The 17100-nt window shown below is 40.6% G+C and overlaps 2 protein-coding genes across 4 annotated transcripts; both read right to left on the reverse strand.

Annotated features, from left to right (window-relative positions):
* Nucleotides 1–358: 358 nt before the first annotated feature.
* LOC112783502 (uncharacterized) lies at nt 359–1877 on the reverse strand. Its single transcript, XM_025826473.2, has one exon. It carries the CDS (start codon nt 1713–1715, stop codon nt 807–809), a length of 909 nt encoding a protein of 302 aa, XP_025682258.1. The 5' UTR covers nt 1716–1877; the 3' UTR covers nt 359–806.
* Nucleotides 1878–2317: 440 nt separating this feature from the next.
* Nucleotides 2318–6355, reverse strand: LOC112785180 (uncharacterized). 3 transcript variants are annotated; one of them, XM_072230454.1, is made up of 11 exons: nt 6134–6355; nt 5514–5649; nt 5262–5386; nt 5046–5154; nt 4921–4960; nt 4637–4726; nt 4428–4527; nt 4175–4302; nt 3729–3831; nt 2920–3524; nt 2318–2838 (listed from the first exon to the last, which is right to left on the reverse strand). In XM_072230454.1, exons 2-11 carry the CDS (start codon nt 5644–5646, stop codon nt 2571–2573), a joined length of 1701 nt encoding a protein of 566 aa, XP_072086555.1. In that variant the 5' UTR covers nt 5647–5649; nt 6134–6355; the 3' UTR covers nt 2318–2570. The 3 variants fall into 3 exon arrangements, with proteins under 3 accessions (XP_072086555.1, XP_025684409.1, XP_072086556.1); XM_025828624.3 differs by having other exon boundaries at nt 5514–5657; XM_072230455.1 differs by having other exon boundaries at nt 5514–5646; nt 6134–6345.
* Nucleotides 6356–17100: the final 10745 nt, after the last annotated feature.

Below are 17100 nucleotides of genomic sequence, written 5' to 3' on the forward strand. Positions count from 1 at the left end.
TGCAACCTCCACCTTACATGAAAGTCAGTCTTCCTATATTTGATTCAGGATAGTTTAAGCTGGAATCTCAACCTAGCTTCTTGCATTTCTTTCACCTTTTCGGCTGCTCGAGTTTTATATAGTTTCCAAGTATGCCACACCGTCTCCAAAAAAGTCCGTATCCAAAAAAGTCCGTATCCAATCTCGCACACTGCTGTTAAAGCACATCTTCCAGCCACCAGTGACTATAATCAAACTTAACATTCCTTACTTTTATATACTTTGGATGCTACTTATTCAAAGATTTCATATTGATCTTTGTTTCAATCAATTGCAGTTGGATAGCTGTTTCTATTAGAGAACATAAACTTCACACAAGTGTTGTAAAAAATCAATTTTTCGTTCAAGTCTGTCATCAAGTGAGAAAAACTACACAACCCAAAACATTCCATGATTTCAATAGCAATACAACAAAATGAACACTTTACAGGACCAAACAATGAAAGTTTTCAGCCTAGGAACTTGCAGCAGCATGGCATAAATTTATCTTCACTTTGTGAAAAAGAGAAGGAAGCAAAAGCAAATAACCAGCATATGCCATCTACATGATGTAATAAAGCCAGTATTCTTCACTAATGTACAGCATTGTTAGTCATACCACCAGACAAGAACAAAATCATTAGCAATTCATCCTTGGGAGTTAAAACTTCTCCTATAAAATCCTCTTCTGTAATTTCCTTCTCATTCATAGAATTGGAAAATTGTCATAGAACAGCTAAATTAATAAGTAATTAGATGGTGATGCTATAACATGTAAATTTCTAACCCTAACGATGAATATTAAGCATGTCCTTAGCCTCAGTTTGTTCCTCCAAGAGACCCTCACTGGCATACTTACTGAGAAGCTCCATCTTCTTCTTCTCCAGAACCATCTTCTCGATCTCCTTCTCATCCGGAAGCGGCACGTGCACCACGAATTCCCTCTCCTTCTCCTCTGCCCTCTCCCTCATCTCCCTCTCCCTCCTCTCTTCCTCCACCACCTCCTCCTCCTCCTCGTGCAGGATCTCCCTCGCAGCCGCGCTTACCATCGCCACCTCCCCACTCTTCACACTCTTTTGAGCCTCCTTCCTCACCTCCTCCAGCCGCATCCACTCCTCCGCCGCCTCGCGCCGCATCTTCTCCTCCGCAGGCCCCTCGAGACGCTCCAGCACGCCGTCCTCGTCATCCCTGTAACCGTAGTAGCTGGCATCGATTCTCTTGTAGATGTCGTACCGAGTGCGCCGCTTGCGAAGCTCAGGAGGCTTCTCGAAGAGCTCGCGGACGCCGGGGAGCTTCTTGGCGGCGCCGAAGTAGCGGTAGCCAGGGCCGCGGCCTCCGGGATTAGGGACGTCGACGATGTTGCCTTCAAGGTCAGTCATCTTGGCAGAGTGGCGGGCATAGTTAGGGCCTCCGAGCTCGACGATGCGGCGCTCCCAGTGAGACTTCTCGCGTATGAGTTTGTTGATCTCGTCGTTGAGGTCGCGAAGGCGATGCTCGCCAAGGCCTTCGTTCTGGATCTCGGCGACCTTGCGGCCGATCTCGCGCATGATCTGCTGGCGCCACTTGTCGGCTTCTGAGAGGTCGCGGCATTCAGAGGCCAGGAAGGGACGGCGCTCCTTGGGCTTCTTCTTCTCCTCTGCCTTGAGGGCGATGAACCTGTTCAGCATAGACTGCGCCTTCTCTTCATTACGAGCCATCTTCTTCCTCCTCCTTCTTTCTTCTTCTTCCCCCTTTGGCTTTCTGTGTTTCTTCTCTTCTCTGCAATACAATCGATCGGTATAGAATAGGGTTTCGGTACAAAGCAATTAGGGTTTAAAAATCAATTATCCTTTTCTTTTTGGTAGAGTTACCTTATTATCCTTTGAAAGTTGAAACACTTGTGCTCTTATATATCGGTCATGTAAATGAGACGTTAATTATTTTCCGTGTACAGTATAAATAAATAAAATATACTACAAAATGCAAAAATATTTTTTTTTATATAAATAAAATAAAATATTTATTTTATTCATAATTATGTGGAAACAAAGAAAATCGCCTACTAAAAAATTTAAGTCACCAAAAAATTATTTTATTTCTTTTGTTTATGTTTAAATGTGCAATATTAAGTCACCAAAAAAAAAATGTGCAATATTTAAGTCACCAAAAAATTTACAAGTCACCAAAAAAAAATGTGCAATATTTAATTAAGCAGAGTTTTTTGGCAGGGAATTAGGGATTGGGTTCTTGCACCTTTGAATATTACTGTCTCCGAAACATTTGGATTGGGTGCATCCAAATGTATTTTGAACATAAATTAAGCAACATAAAAAGAACAATTTAATATTACATATCACATATATGACGGACAATACTAGTCCTAGTAATCTTTTGTGGTTGGTACTAAGTTTAGGAGGCTCGAGCGGAATTCACACACTACCTTATGATGATGAATACACATAGCAAGTAAAAGAAAATAAAGTAATTTCCTAAGCCAAATGAAGTTGATAGTCGAAAATCATTAGATAAAAATTTAGTCGGAAGGCAAATGCATCTGAATTCTCCGCCATTCCCTAATGCAAGAAACAACAATATCGATGTTTTTCCTTCCTGCTTGGCTTTTTTGTATCATCTGAAGCCAACAAATCTTGGAATGTAGCTGTGTTCAATTGCTTGTTATCAAGTCTTGTATGGTTCAGCATTTCCCTGTCTTTCAAAGAATACCAATCAACGTGGCTTGCTTCAATTACTGATCTTGAAAGATTCTGCTCCGGTGAAGGTGAAGCTGGAACTACTTTATTATAGTTTACTTCTTTTAAGATAGCATTTGCTCCTGTGTGCCTTAAGCATCAAAAGAAACTAAAGGCATCAGTTATAATTATACATATAATCCATGATTAACAACTTGGCTTACAAAATCACCTTGAGTTTGGGATTTCAGAGTTAATCACAGGTTCTTCTTGTGAAGTTTCCCCCTGGATGTTGCTGTTTGGTACTTGGATAGCCTCGGTTTCTGGATTTTGTTTTGCAGAATTTGAATCAACTGTGCCTCCTTTTTCAATGTGGATGGACCCTTCACTAGCAAAGGTAGCAGAGGGCAAGAGGGAATGAAATTGAAAACCATGTTCTCTAACCACAGAAATAGCCTTCTCTAATGTTTCTAGAGCCTGTCTTACTTCTGAACTGATATATACATTCCTCTTGCCATGATCCTTCTTGTTATCCTCCTCCTCCTCCTCAATTTGTACTATCTCTTTATTATCTGCTTCTACAATCTCTTTGCTATCTACCTCTACAATCTCATCGGAATTGAAATTATTTGTATGTTGATCGGCTCTATCTCCGCCGTCGTGCTTACTTTGTATAAGATCATCAGCAGAATGAATGCTTGTAACTTGGGTAAGATCCTCCCCTTCCATAGTATTTGGTCCACTATTGCTGCTATAAAGAGCTTGATGAACTCTAACATACAATGGTTCCTCCAAGACCTTGCTAAGTTCATCATTTTTCATCATTGAAGCCACAGCCTATAACAATATTACAAGTTAACAGTGCTATGCATAAAGATTAAATCAGCTGAATCCAGTCTTATAACTAAAGAACTTAAAATATGATTGTATGATGAGTTGATGTCATTATTAGTTAGATGCCTCAAAATCAAAAGTGATGGAATGCCTAAGAAAGAAAAAGGTATATATAAGGAGAAAAAAGAGGGAAAAAAAATCCACAACCTTTTGATAAAGTCTGAAACCACTGCCGACGAGCTGCCTCGAAATGAAGTTTATGAGGGAAGGAGGTACAAAATCCAGCTTTATATCCAGGTTTGCTATTGTCCTACATAAATTTAGAAAGAACAAAACATATCTGATCACATAAACAACAACAAAAATGCAAAACCAAGGATTTTCGCATTAGCAATGAAAATATAAGGGAACTACGAATCGCATACTTTTACTAGAACTTTTTAGATGATTGAACACTCATGAGAACCAATGAAAATGCATTTGTGCAGTTTAGCAAAGTTCTTTACTAAAATTTATGAACACAATTACCTGCTTTACAAGGCTTCATAGAGAAAGAAACCTTAAGCATATGGAAAGCAGGTACAAAGAAAAAATTTCCAAGTTTTTTGCTTCCTCCATTGGAGTAACTTCTTAAGTACTGACTAAAAACTCACCGAAAGTAACTTCTTTCTGGTGTCACCTTCTGCAAAGCAAAGCCTCCAACTACATCAATTCTCACAGCATCCTTGGCATCAGGAATTACATCACTGTTGAAGCCAGTGATGCTTTTTGAGTCAGAAACCTGAAAGCAAATTAAGCAATAAGCATTAAGCATAAATTTCTTGAAAATTGGATCTACATTGGAAATAACTTCCTTAAAGAAAAGACAAAAAGAAGAAACAAAGAAAGAAGGGTCTAGGCGCATACCGAATTCAAAAGAACAACTACTAAGTCATCTTGATAGTACTCAAACAGATAATAGTGCACTATAGCCTCCCTTGTCGACAGCGGCCATGAAAGCTTCATCCTTTCTTCCAAAATTTAGAGCAATGTAAGAGTGACATAAAGCATTTTCTTTTGTCTTCTTTTCTCTATTTTAGGAAAATTAAAAGAAATTTATTGCTGCAAGGACAAACCTGACTAGTGATATTTGTTCCCCAATCTGGATCTTCTGCAAACATTCGGCTGCAGTAATTTTAAAGGTTGGAACAATAATATGAGGCCACCTGAGAAATAGAAATTGTGGATAGGATATCAGCTAAAAAGTATGACTCAGATTTTCATAGTGATACATTACTTAGAATCAAAATAATTTCTGTGGTGTACAGAAACATCCAAGGGCCATTTTTCTGAAAAATATTAGTGATACCTTATACAGAAATTCATGATTCTAAAGCACATATTGTACCATGATTCTTACCATTTGTTGTAAAGAGGTGTCTCCCATGAAAGGCATAAACCTGTAACAAAGAAAAGAATTCATCAAAATCCACATGTTGAAAAAATCACAATGCTAAGAACTTTGGTTGTTCTTATGGAACTCACAAACATCAACAGGCCCATCTACATAGCCTTCAGCTAGCAATGAATGAAACGGAGTTCCCTCCGGCCCTTCGCGATACATAACACGGAACTCTTCATTATCCTGTTTTATCTGTTTAAAGAAGTAAAATTACAACAATGCAAATTACTGATTTCAAGTTCTAGATCTAAAAGAATGGACAATAAAAATATAGCATAGTTGTAGTGTAGATAGCATACTTTCCAATCAGTGCGTGATGGTGTACTTGTACTAGACCCTTCACTATATTCAGAAACACTCCTCAACATATCAAGAAAGTTAGATAGCTCTGCTGTCTTGGTCTCTACTAAATTATCTCTATCTCCTGCAACAACCAAATATAGGAATAAATCATAATTAGCAAAACAAAATAATACAAACTTAACTGACTATAATACTAATAAACATTCAATCATTACAAAGCAAATAGGGGTAGGGAATGCTCTTAGTACCTTGTTGTTTTGAAGAATGCAAGAGTTGAGTCTGAACAAGGTTTTTGAGCATGTGATAATTTGTCAGATGAGGTGAGGCAAGAGTGTTGTCCAGCCTCTCCCTATACTCCACAGTCTCTCTTTTCTTCTCCATCTTCTTTGCATCTCCAAGGAAAAAAAAAAACACACAACAAAGTCCTTTTTACTCAAAAAGCCATTTGATAACAACCGCCACAACTTTTCAATTTTGTTACTGTGGTTTCTGAATATTCTCCAACATCACAGGAATCACTGTCGGTAACATATCAACCAACACATATAAAAATAGCATTTGTTGCACAAAATGGGTGGGTGCAAAAAGGTTTCTTTCACCCCATTATCATAAACGGAGTTATTAGTACTCGAAAGTAACAATTGAAACTCTGGAACTAGACCTGCATAATAAATGAAACTGGCCAAAGGGTGAGTAGTTACATCCACACCCACTCACCCATGAAATACAGCTAGCAGAATTTAATGAAACCACCACGTGAGTAAAACCAAACTCACATAATTTTTATGATAAGCTCAATTCACATAGTCAAGTACTAATAATAGTATCCAGGTAGTAAATTTTGATCAAAATTTAATATTGCACCTACATGAAACTTTGCTCAGTTTGGCTTTGAATGACAGAAAAAGAACTGGAATTTGCAGAAGCTGAATCAATGAAAGAATTAATGATTTGGTGATATGATAATTAGAAGAATATATAGAGGATATTTTCTTTATACTGGGGGCAACAAGCTAACAAGAACTGCACGGAATAGTAGAATCCCGTAACTCCCAACTAACTCTAATTATTATGAATACTGCTAAGCATTAGCTCCTTAATTACCCACTTTTAAGGCTTTAACTAGATGTATATTTACATGAGTTTGATTTTGAAAGTAAACAATCAACCTGTCTTTATTCATTTTCACAATAGCCAAAGCTATTTTTATTAAAATAAAAAAATATTTTGGCCTTCAAACTTTTTATTTTGAGACAATATGATTAAAAAATCTGTTAAATAGTAATGGAAATTAATTTTATGGGATTTTATTTTTAAGTTGTGAAGATTTTAAATTCTTATAAACTATTAATAAGTTTAATTTTAAAATATTTCTTCATCAGTGGTAGTTAAATGGAGAAAGACAAAAGAAAAAATATTAATGTTGATGATATTGATATTAGTGATGATGACTGTAGACAACATAACGATGATGATAAAATATAGTTACATAATAAAAATAATAGAGGTAGAAGTGATAAAGACGAGAATGAAGAAGGTGGTGGTAACAGTGATCATATTATTGAAAAGAACATTGTATAAGTTTAAACTTCTTTCCCTCAAAATACAAAATACAAATAAAACTCCGCAAATGAATTATATTGTCCCAAAATAAAAAAATTGAGAGTCAAAGTGTCTTTTTTTTTTTTTATAGAAATTACCTTCTCTTTCATAAAAATAGACCGGGATAAAATTGAGTCTTTACTCTAATTTTGATGCCGTTCTAAAGTTTATATACAGTAGTTCAATCATATCTTTTTTTTGAATGACTATTTATACGATTAATGTAAAATATAGTTATTTTTATTAATATGACAATGAGCTTGTTTGGTGAACCTCTAAGAAAAGATTTCTTTTCGAGTTTTTTTTTTAAAGATCTTATAGAAAAATAAAGTAATTTTATGTTTGATTATTTTATGCAAAAAGATCTTTTTATCTATCAATTATGTTTAGGTATAACAATATAAAAGTACTTCTTTTGTTTATTATGCAAAACACTTCTTTTTTTTAAGAAAAAAATCTTTTAAAAAAATATAAATTATAACTTATTAAGAAAGATATTTTTATTTTTCTAGTATTTTTACTTTTACTACTAAAAATTTATCAAATACGCTAAAAAATAAAAAATATAATTTTTTTAATAAATTTTTTTTATCAATTTAATGACACCCAAACAAGTAAAATATGTAATTAGATTCACGTATAAAACTATTTTATACTGAAAATATATTTTAAAAAAATTTAAACTTTTTTATTAATAATAACTATAGCATATACTTTTTAAGATACAAAATTAAATTCTAATTTTAATGTTATCTTATATTATGTGAAGATAAGACAAGGTGTCGTTTTTTATATTAATATATTTCCCAGGATTTGTTAACTTCAATTAATTGGTGAAAACAACATTTGGATTTATATTGTATAATTTATAAACTTAGTCAAGCTTCTCCGTTGCTAGTTGCTACCATAATATCAGGGTTGGGATAAAAATAAAAGAGAAAAGAAATGTTACTAGCTTTTTAGAGAAAAAAAAAACAAAAGAAAAATGTTTTTTTGAATAAAAATATAGAAATTTTGTACAAATAAAAGAACAAAAAAATGAGTTGATAAAAAAAAGAAAAAGAAAAATAAAAAAGAAAGAAGAAAAAAAAAGAGAAAGTAGCACTAGGGAGGATAAAGATGGAAAACGTTTATTTTTTTTTTTAATCTTATTTTTTAGATTTATTTTAGATACTTAGTTAAAAATTTTGTTGAACAATAATTTGTTTCTCTAGTATTATTTCATATTGATATACATACTTTTTAATTAGATTTAATTTATATCATTTTCTTTATTAGAGATAAATTATCTCATTATGTTTCTCATGATAAGTCTATTATGTATTGTTACGTTGGGTAACCGAAAATTATTGGGCTGGACTCGCTGAGTTGGCCCAATCGTCTATGGAAGGAAGCCTTCGGGCGGATTCGCGTCTTCAGGGCCTCCGTCCGACTTGTGAATACGAGTGAATGGGGGTGATACCTGCAAAGACACTTCGATGCCTAAGTCAGCAAGGGCGGCGTGAGCAGGTCTAGAGAGTATTGGGGCTTAGAGATACCTGAGGGGTGTCAGTGTATTTATAGCGGTGATCCAATAACCACCGTTGAAGTAGTTCCACCTTTTAAGGTGGATAACCGTCCCTTTATCTTAGGAAAGTTGGGATATGGCTCCTGGAAGTGGGTTGAGAGATCTTAAGGGCAGTTACTCATTTGAGTGAGTGTTTATCTACCAGCTAATCTTCGTCCCCAACTTCTTCAGAGCAAGTCGTAGCGAGAACCGACTTCTTTAAGGGAAGGTCGGTGTGGGGTGAGGCTCAATCCTTTGGATTAGGTCTTTTCGTTTGGACCTGGGTCTTAGCGTTGGGCCAGGTATGAACAGTGCCCCTACTCGAGCCCAATTCCTTTCAAGACTTGGGTTCGAGTATTCTACTCGGGGTCGTAGCCGACTTGTGAAGGAACCGACGTGATTGTTTGAAACCAACATGACTTTCCGTGACTTTTGAATTTTCACAGTCGCGTCTAATCAAACGTCGCGTCCGTTAGAGTTCGTGTAACTACACGTAGGGATTAATTACCTTGGTAACGGTGCACCCATTAATGACCGCTTTCTGTTTTTACCATTATGCCTCTAACGTGTCTATAAATACTTTCCTTCTCTCTCGTTGTTTCGTTTATGCGATTTTTCAAATTTTCTTCTTATCTGTTCGTGGAGAATTCTTCATTTGAAGGCTTTCATCTTCCTCTACTTTGTTTCCAGACAAAGTTTAGTCTTTTCTCCTCTTCTCTTTTATGAAATGCTTCTGCTTGCATGCTTTTACTTTTTTAGAGAGAGGAGTTGATTCTGTAGGCTTCTGTTTGATTCCATGCCCCCGTAGAGACCCTGTTCTTGATCTTTTTCTTTTTTTCCTTTGTAGGTTTCACTAATCCTTTTTTAGGAAAAGAAATGTCTTCCATAGAAACTCTTGCTCAGTGGGTCGATGTCACGGTCTTAGGAGAGGAACCTTTGGTCGATACCGAATTTATCACCAACCTTCGTACTCACCACAGAATCTGTACTTCTGAGGAGGATGAGCCGAAGTATGAATTGGTGGTCCCGGGTCTGGAAGACCGGGTTTGTTTCGGGAGGGCTTCTGAAGTAGCCCCTCATTTTTTTTATTTGTATGAGAGTATGATCATCCGCCTGGGCGTTTTTCTCCCTTTTTCTGATTTTGAGGTTGCCGTTCTACGCCACTGCCGAGTTGCTCCTACCCAACTTCACCCCAACTCTTGGGGTTTTTTGAAAATCTACCAATTCATTAGCTATGGTTTGGACTTTCCGACGTCCCTGAGGATTTTCTTTTTTCTCTTTCATATGACCAAGCCGTTCAGTGGGCAAAATAATAAGCAACAATGGGTGTCTTTTCGAGCTATACAAGGTCGGAGAGTCTTCACCCTTTTTGATGAATCCTTCCATGACTTCAAAAATTATTTTTTCAAAGTTCAAGCTGTAGAGGGTCACCACCCCTTCTTCTTAGACGAGAGTTCTTCCCCTTGCTTTCCTCTGTACTGGCTAGAGGCCTCTCCCTGTGAGAAATATGGTTTGGATGATCTGGATGAGGTGGAGGCAGCCATTGTGGGGTTCCTCCGAGAAGTGTGGGGGAGGGCCCCATATCTGGATACCAAAAAATTTCTCCAGGGGTCGCCGACCTTTGTCCAGGCACAACTAGGTAGCTTTTATTTATCCACTTTGTTTCCGACTTGTTTTCACCGACTTGTTTTGCTGACTTTTTGGCTACTGATTGTTTTTTACAGAGATGAAGAAGAAGAATTCCAGGGAGTCTTACCAGAGAGTCCAGGAGGCCAAGGCAAGGTCCCGTGCCAGGACTGGCGGCGCCAGGGTAACTAGCTCTCCTCTTCCTCCCCCTCCCCCTTCTTCCCAAAAATTGGGGACTCCTTTTCGACCCATCGTTATTTCCTCCTCGGCTTCTTCTCAGCCGTCCCCTCCCTCCCGATCTTCCCCTGAGTCAGAGAAGAAGAAGCGCAAGACTTTAGAGTCTAGCTCTTCCTTTGAAGGTGAGGCTAAGGTGGATGCACCTCAATTTGTCCGAAAATACATATATCCACATACCCGCATAGGTATGGATGATGTTTCTATTTGGAACCACCTCACTATTCTGGCTCAGGAGAGTATCAGGGCGGCGGGGGTATGCACAAAGTTCCTTGATATGTTTGAGAAGACTCCTCTTAGCTCTCTGGGTTCAATCTTGAAGGTTGAAGAGTTGGAGGGGAGGCTTCTCATGTATCAGGAGCGGGAGAAGGAGCTGAGGGGGGAGGTTGCCAAGTTGAGGGAGGAAAGGGATGACCTTCGGGAGAAGGAGAGTAAGCTACAAGCCTAATGCAACATGGAGGAGGGCTTGAGGTTGAAAGCACAGGAGAGCTATTCGAGCTTATTCGAGGACCTTGTGGAGGTGAGGAAGGACTTGTTGAATGCTCGAAAGGCTTATGCCGAGTTGGAGGACTCCCTTGCTGATGGGGCCGAGGAAGCATGGAGGATTTTTAAGGAGCAGGTCGGAGTTCTTGCTCCCGACCTGGATCTATCTCCTTTGGATCCTGACAAGGTCGTTATTGATGGGGCTATAGTCTCTCCTCCTTCTCCCAAGTATGTCACCGATTTGGATTTAAAGACTCGGGGGCAGAGGATAATAGAGTCCCATCCTCGTTCCAAGGATGCTCCGAGTTCCTCGAAGGCTCACAGAACCTCCTCTCCGTCTCCTATGGATACTTCTCTCCCTGGACCTGATGGCCGACTACTCTTCCTGACTCTGGTGGTGATCCGACTACTCCCTTCGGTACTGGTGGTGATACTCTTTAAAAAATTTGTTGGCTATATGGGGGCCCGGCCTATGGGTCCCCCCTTTTTTAACTCTTTTTATGTTGTGGTGGTCCGTTGACATTTCTTGGCCTTTTAAGGCCGTAAACAAAATATTGTAGAAATACCCTTTTTGGATAAGGGTTAAGGTTGACAAAAAATATCCCTTTTTTGGATAAGGGTTCAAGTTACCTTTCTTTGTCTTGTTGTATGCATGCTTTTCTGAATTTAGGTTTTTTGAAAAACCACTTTGATTTGAAAAACCCTTTTTGCTGACTGTCCTTTCTTTTGAGTTTTCTTTAAAAACTTGGGACAGTCTTTTGTTTTGGATTTTTACTAGGTTTTTCGATCTCTTTTTGGTATTCCTTATACTCAAATTTTGATTTTATTGAGTTCTTATAACTTAGGTTATTTTTACAATGCGTTTTTTTTTTTTGCTTCTCGGTTTTCATTTCGACTTGTGAGTCAGAATGTTTCCGAGTTTCGCACGATCAACTTTTATAACCTCTTTACACCGACTTGTACCTCATCGTTTTATTCCGACGACTATGTAGGTCGGTCATGGGATTTTCACATTTTGTCGAGCTTAAGTCGGCACGTTTCGTAGAAAGAAAAACAAACGAGAAGGAATTTATAAGAGATATTGTAAAAGATCTTTATTTATTTGGGAAGGTACTTTCACTGCTACTAAGGGTTTTTGATAATCCATTCTCCCTTAGACTCTACTGTGATGCCTCGTTAAAAACCCTTCTTCAGAAAAAACCCTTTGATTTTTGGGAAAAAATCGTGAAGTTTGGGAAAAGAGTACATCAGGGAGTAGAGTTCGCATTTAACTATAGTACCTTTTCATGTTACAAGCATGCCACGACCTAGGTAACTCGGCTCCACTCAGGTCGGTCACTTTATAGTAGCCTTTTCCTAAGATTTCACTAATCTTGTATGGTCCCTTCCAATTGGCAGCAAGCTTTCCTTCCCCAGACTTGTTGACTCCAATGTCATTTCTAATTAAGACCAAGTCGTCTGGGGCGAAACTCCTTCGAATGACTTTTCTATTGTATCTCGTAGCCATCCTTTGTTTCAGCGCTGCTTCTCTTATCTGGGCTTGCTCTCGGACTTCGGGGAGCAATTCAAGCTCCTCTTTGTGCCCCTGTACATTTCCGACCTCATTATGGAGGATCACCCTTGGGCTTTGTTCGCTAATTTCTACTGGTATCATGGCTTCTACGCCATAGACAAGTCGGAAGGGTGTTTCTCCTGTGGCGGATTGTGGCGTCGTCCGGTAGGCCCATAACACTTGTGGGAGCTCACAGCCCAAGCTCCTTTTGCATCTTGTAGTCTTTTCTTTAGTCCCGCCAGTATGATTTTGTTGGCTACTTCCGCTTGTCCATTTGCTTGTGGATGTTCCACCGAGGTGAACTGGTGTTTTATTTTCATACTGGCTACTAGGCTTCTGAAGGTAGAGTCGGTGAATTGGGTTCCATTATCTGTGGTAATGGAATGAGGTATCCCATACCTTGTGATGATATTTTTGTAGAGGAACCTCCGACTTCTCTGGGCAGTGATAGTGGCCAATGGTTCTGCTTCTATCCACTTTGTGAAGTAGTCTATTCCCACAATTAAGTATTTAACTTGTCCTGGGGCCTGGGGAAAAGGTTCTAACAGATCCATCCCCCATTTTGCAAAGGGCCATGGAGAAGTTATACTGATTAGCTCCTCGGGAGGAGCCACGTGGAAATTTGCATGCATCTGGCATGGTTGGCACTTTTTCACAAATTCTGTGGCATCCTTCTGCAAAGTCGGCCAATAGAACCCAGCTCGGATTACTTTTTTTGCTAGCGACCTGGCTCCGAGGTGGTTTCCGCAGATCCCATTATGAACCTCTTCTAGTACTTCAGTTGTCCTTGAGGTCGGTACGCACTTTAGCAATGGTGTTGATATTCCTCTTTTATAGAGGGTATTTTTCACCAAAGTGTAGTATTGTGCTTCCCTCCGGATTTTCTTGGCCTCTTTCTCCTCTTTGGGGAGGATGTCGAATTTTAGGTATTCGACCAAGGGGTTCATCCACCCGAGGTTTAACCTGGTCACTTCAAGGACTTTCTGCTTGTCCTCTGTTTTCATCACAGAGGGTTCTTGGAGAGTTTCCTGGATCAAGCTTCTATTATTCTCCCCTGGTTTGGTACTGGCTAACTTGGAGAGGGCATCTGCTCTGCTATTCAGGTCCCGAGTTATGTGTCTGATCTCGGTTTCTGCAAAGCGCCCGAGAAGCTCCAGAGTTTTTTCCAAGTATCTTTTCATATTCGGGTCTTTAGCCTGATACTCTCCATTTATTTGGGAGGTCACTACTTAGGAATCGCTAAATATCAGCACCTGGGTTGCACCGACCTCTTCTGCTAGCTTTAATCCTGCAATCAGGGCTTCATATTCTGCCTGATTGTTGGAAGCTGAAAATTCAAATTTGAGGGAGACTTCTATCTGTGTTCCCCCTTCATTGGCTAGTATTATGCCTGCACCGCTTCCTATTTTGTTTGAGGATCCATCTACGTACAGTTCCCATGTAGTTGGCTTTTCCTCTTGATCTCCTGCATATTTCACTATAAAGTCGGTGAGGCATTGGGCTTTTACCGCTGTCTGAGTTTCGTACTTTAAGTCGAACTCGGAGAGCTCTATCGCCCACTGAACCATTCTCCCTACAACATCCGTCTTTTGGAGGATTTGCTTCATGGGTTGGTTCGTTTGGACTCTTATTGTATGGGCTTGGAAGTAGGGCCGTAACCTCTGCGAGGCTATTACTAAGGAGTACGCAAACTTCTCTAGTTTGTGGTACCTTAGTTCGGGACCCTGTAGAACTTTGCTGGTGAAGTATACTGGATGCTGTCCAACCTCATCCTCTCGTATTAGGGCCGACGCGACAGCTTTGTCTGCTACAGACAAATATAGGACAAGCTCTTCCTCCACTAGAGGTCAGGTGAGGATTGGAGGTTGGCTCAAGAACTTTTTGAACTCTTGAAACGCTTCTTCGCATTCTGGAGTCCACTCGAACTGGCATCCTTTTCTCAGCAGAGAGAACAGTGGAAGGGACCTTAATGCTGACCCTGCCAAGAACCTGGAAAGGGCTGCAAGTCGGCCATTTAGTTGTTGGACTTCTCTCAAGCAAGTCGCGCTTTTCAGTTCTAGGATAGCTTTGCACTTGTCAGGATTTGCCTCGATCCCTCTTTGGGTTAGCATAAATCCTAGGAATTTTCCAGCCTCCACCGCGAAGGTGTATTTTGTGGGATTTAGTCTCATCCCATGCACCCTTATGGTGTTGAAAACTTGCGTGAGGTCCATAAAAAGGTCGGCCTCTTCCCGGGTTTTTACCAGCATGTCGTCTACATAGACCTCCATTAAGTGCCCGAGGTGGGGAGCGAACACCTTGTTCATCAGCCTTTGGTACGTGGCCCCTGCGTTTTTTAATCCAAAAGGCATGACCACGTAGCAATAATTTGCTCTAGGTGTAGTGAACGATGTCTTTTCCTGGTCTGACTTGTACATCGGGATCTGGTTATATCCTGAGTAGGCATCCATAAACGACAAATATTGATACCCTGAGCTGGAGTCCACTAGAGTATCAATGCTTGGGAGCGGATATGGGTCCTTGGGACATGCCTTATTCAGGTCGGTATAGTCGACGCACATCCTCCGCTTGCCGTTTTGTTTCTTGACTAGCACTACATTTGCTAGCCATGTTGGATACTTAACTTCTCTGATGAAGCCGGCCTCTAAGAGTGCTTGTACTTGCTCTTCCACCGCTTGAGCTAGTTCTGGGCCGAGCTTACGCCTTCGCTGCTGTATAGGTCGAGACCCTGGGTGGACAGAGAGCCTGTAGGACATGAGCTCGGGGTCTATCCCTGGCATGTCAGAAGCTTTCCAGGCGAAGAGGTCAGAATTTTCTTTTAGGAGCTTTGTCAACTTTTGTTTTAAGCTTTCTTCCAGGTTGGCTCCTATGTTGGTATTTTTTCCTTCCTCTTCACCGACCTGTATTTCTTCAGTTTTTCCTCCTGGTTGTGGGCGCAGCTCTTCTTTGATTCTTGTGCCACCGAGCTCTATGGTGTGGACTTCCTTGCCTTTCCCTCTCAGGTTCAGGCTTTCATTGTAGCATTTTCTTGCCAGCTTCTGATCTCCTTGCACCGTTGCTATCCCTGCAAATGTCGAGAATTTCATGCAAAGTTGAGGGATAGACACCACCGCTCCGAGTCGATTTAGGGTAGCTCTGCCAATCAAGGCATTATATGCTGACCCCACGTCGAGGACTATAAAGTCTATGCTAAGAGTTTTGGATTTTTCCCCCTTTCCGAAGGTCGTGTGGAGGGGTAGAAATCCCAGTGGTTTTATTGGCGTGTCGCCTAATCCATATAAGGTGTCGGGGTAGACTCTTAACTCCTTTTCATCCAGCCCTAGCTTGTCGAACGCGGGCTTGAAAAGGATATCTGCCGAGCTCCCTTGGTCTACTAGAGTTCTGTGAAGGTGGGCGTTGGCTATGATCATGGTTATCACCACTGTATCATCATGTCCAGGGATTATTCCTTGCCCATCCTCCTTTGTGAATGAGATTGTGGGGAGGTCGGGTGATTCACTCCCGACCTAGTAAACTCGCTTAAGGTGTCTCTTGCGAGAGGACTTGGTGAGTCCTCCACCCGCGAATCCTCCCGAAATCATATGTATATGTCTCTCGGGCGTTTGTGGTGGTGGGTCTCTCCTGTCCCCGTCCTCTCACTTTCTCTTCCCGTGATTGTCCGACCTTTCCATGAGATATCTATCAAGTCGACCCTCTTTGGCCAGCTTTTCTATCACATTTTTAAGGTCGTAGCAATCATTTGTTGAATGACCATAGATCTTATGGTACTCGCAGTACTCGCCGCGACTTCCTCCCTTTTTATTTTTGATGGGCCTGGGAGGTGGCAGCCTTTCAGTGTTGCAGATCTCTCTGTATACATCCACCATGGAAACCTTTAGAGGAGTATAAGAGTGATATTTCCTTGGCCTGTCGAGACCGAGTTCTTCTTTCTTCTTGGGCTCTCTTTCCTTCTCTTTCGCAGAGTGGGAATGCCCAGGTCGCCAACTCGGCTCTCGTAGTCTGGCATTTTCCTCCATGTTGATGTACTTTTCTGCTCTTTCCTGTACATTGCTCAGGGAGGTGGGGTGCCTTTTTGATATGGACTGTGAGAAGGGACCTTCTCTAAGTCCATTCACTAACCCCATGATGACAGCTTCGGTGGTCAGGTCTTGAATCTCTAAACATGCTTTATTGAACCTTCCCATATAGTCCCGCAAAAGTTCTCCGACCTCCTGCTTTATTCCCAGGAGGCTCGGCGCATGTTTTACTTTATCCTTTTGGATGGAGAACCTCATCAAGAATTTTCTCGAGAGGTCCTCAAAGCTGGTGACCGACTTCGGTGGGAGGCTGTCGAACCACTTCATCGCCGCTTTTGACAAGGTAGTCGGAAAGGCTTTGCAGCGAGTTGCATCAGAAGCCTCAGCCAAATACATCCGACTTTTGAAATTGCTTAAGTGATGCTTCGGATCTGTGGTTCCGTCATAGAGGTTCATATCAGGGCTTTGGAAGTTTCTTGGAACTTTTGCCCTCATGATGTCCTCACTAAACGGATCTTCTCTTCCCAGGGGCGACTCTTCTCGGTCGCCACGGGAGTTCCGACTTTTCAGAGAAGATTCTAGTCTTAAGAGTTTTTCCTCTAACTCTTTTCGTCGCTCTATCTCTTCCCTGAGATTTCGCTCCACCTTTCGTTGTCGTTCTAACTCCTGTTCCAACTGTTCCAAACGACCTTGGTGGCCATGGACCAACCCCATGAGCTCGGTTGCGTGGGGTGGCCCTTCCTTTCCTGACTCTCGTCTGTCCGAGGAGCTTACCT

The sequence above is a fragment of the Arachis hypogaea genome, chromosome 20 (assembly GCF_003086295.3).
Source record: "Arachis hypogaea cultivar Tifrunner chromosome 20, arahy.Tifrunner.gnm2.J5K5, whole genome shotgun sequence".
Classification (NCBI taxonomy): domain Eukaryota; kingdom Viridiplantae; phylum Streptophyta; class Magnoliopsida; order Fabales; family Fabaceae; genus Arachis; species Arachis hypogaea.

What these genes read in the sequence shown, in the direction of transcription:
- LOC112785180 (XM_072230454.1), bottom strand. Translation starts at nt 5,646, where the DNA reads ATGGAGAAGAAAAGAGAGACTGTGGAGTATAGGGAGAGGCTGGACAAC. An exon ending in GCATTCTTCAAAACAACAAG is followed by an intron (nt 5,387 to 5,513) that starts GTACTAAGAGCA and finishes TGGTTGTTGCAG; the next exon opens with GAGATAGAGATAATTTAGTA. An exon ending in GAACAAATATCACTAGTCAG is followed by an intron (nt 4,528 to 4,636) that starts GTTTGTCCTTGC and finishes TTTGGAAGAAAG; the next exon opens with GATGAAGCTTTCATGGCCGC.
- LOC112783502 (XM_025826473.2), bottom strand. Translation starts at nt 1,715, where the DNA reads ATGGCTCGTAATGAAGAGAAGGCGCAGTCTATGCTGAACAGGTTCATC.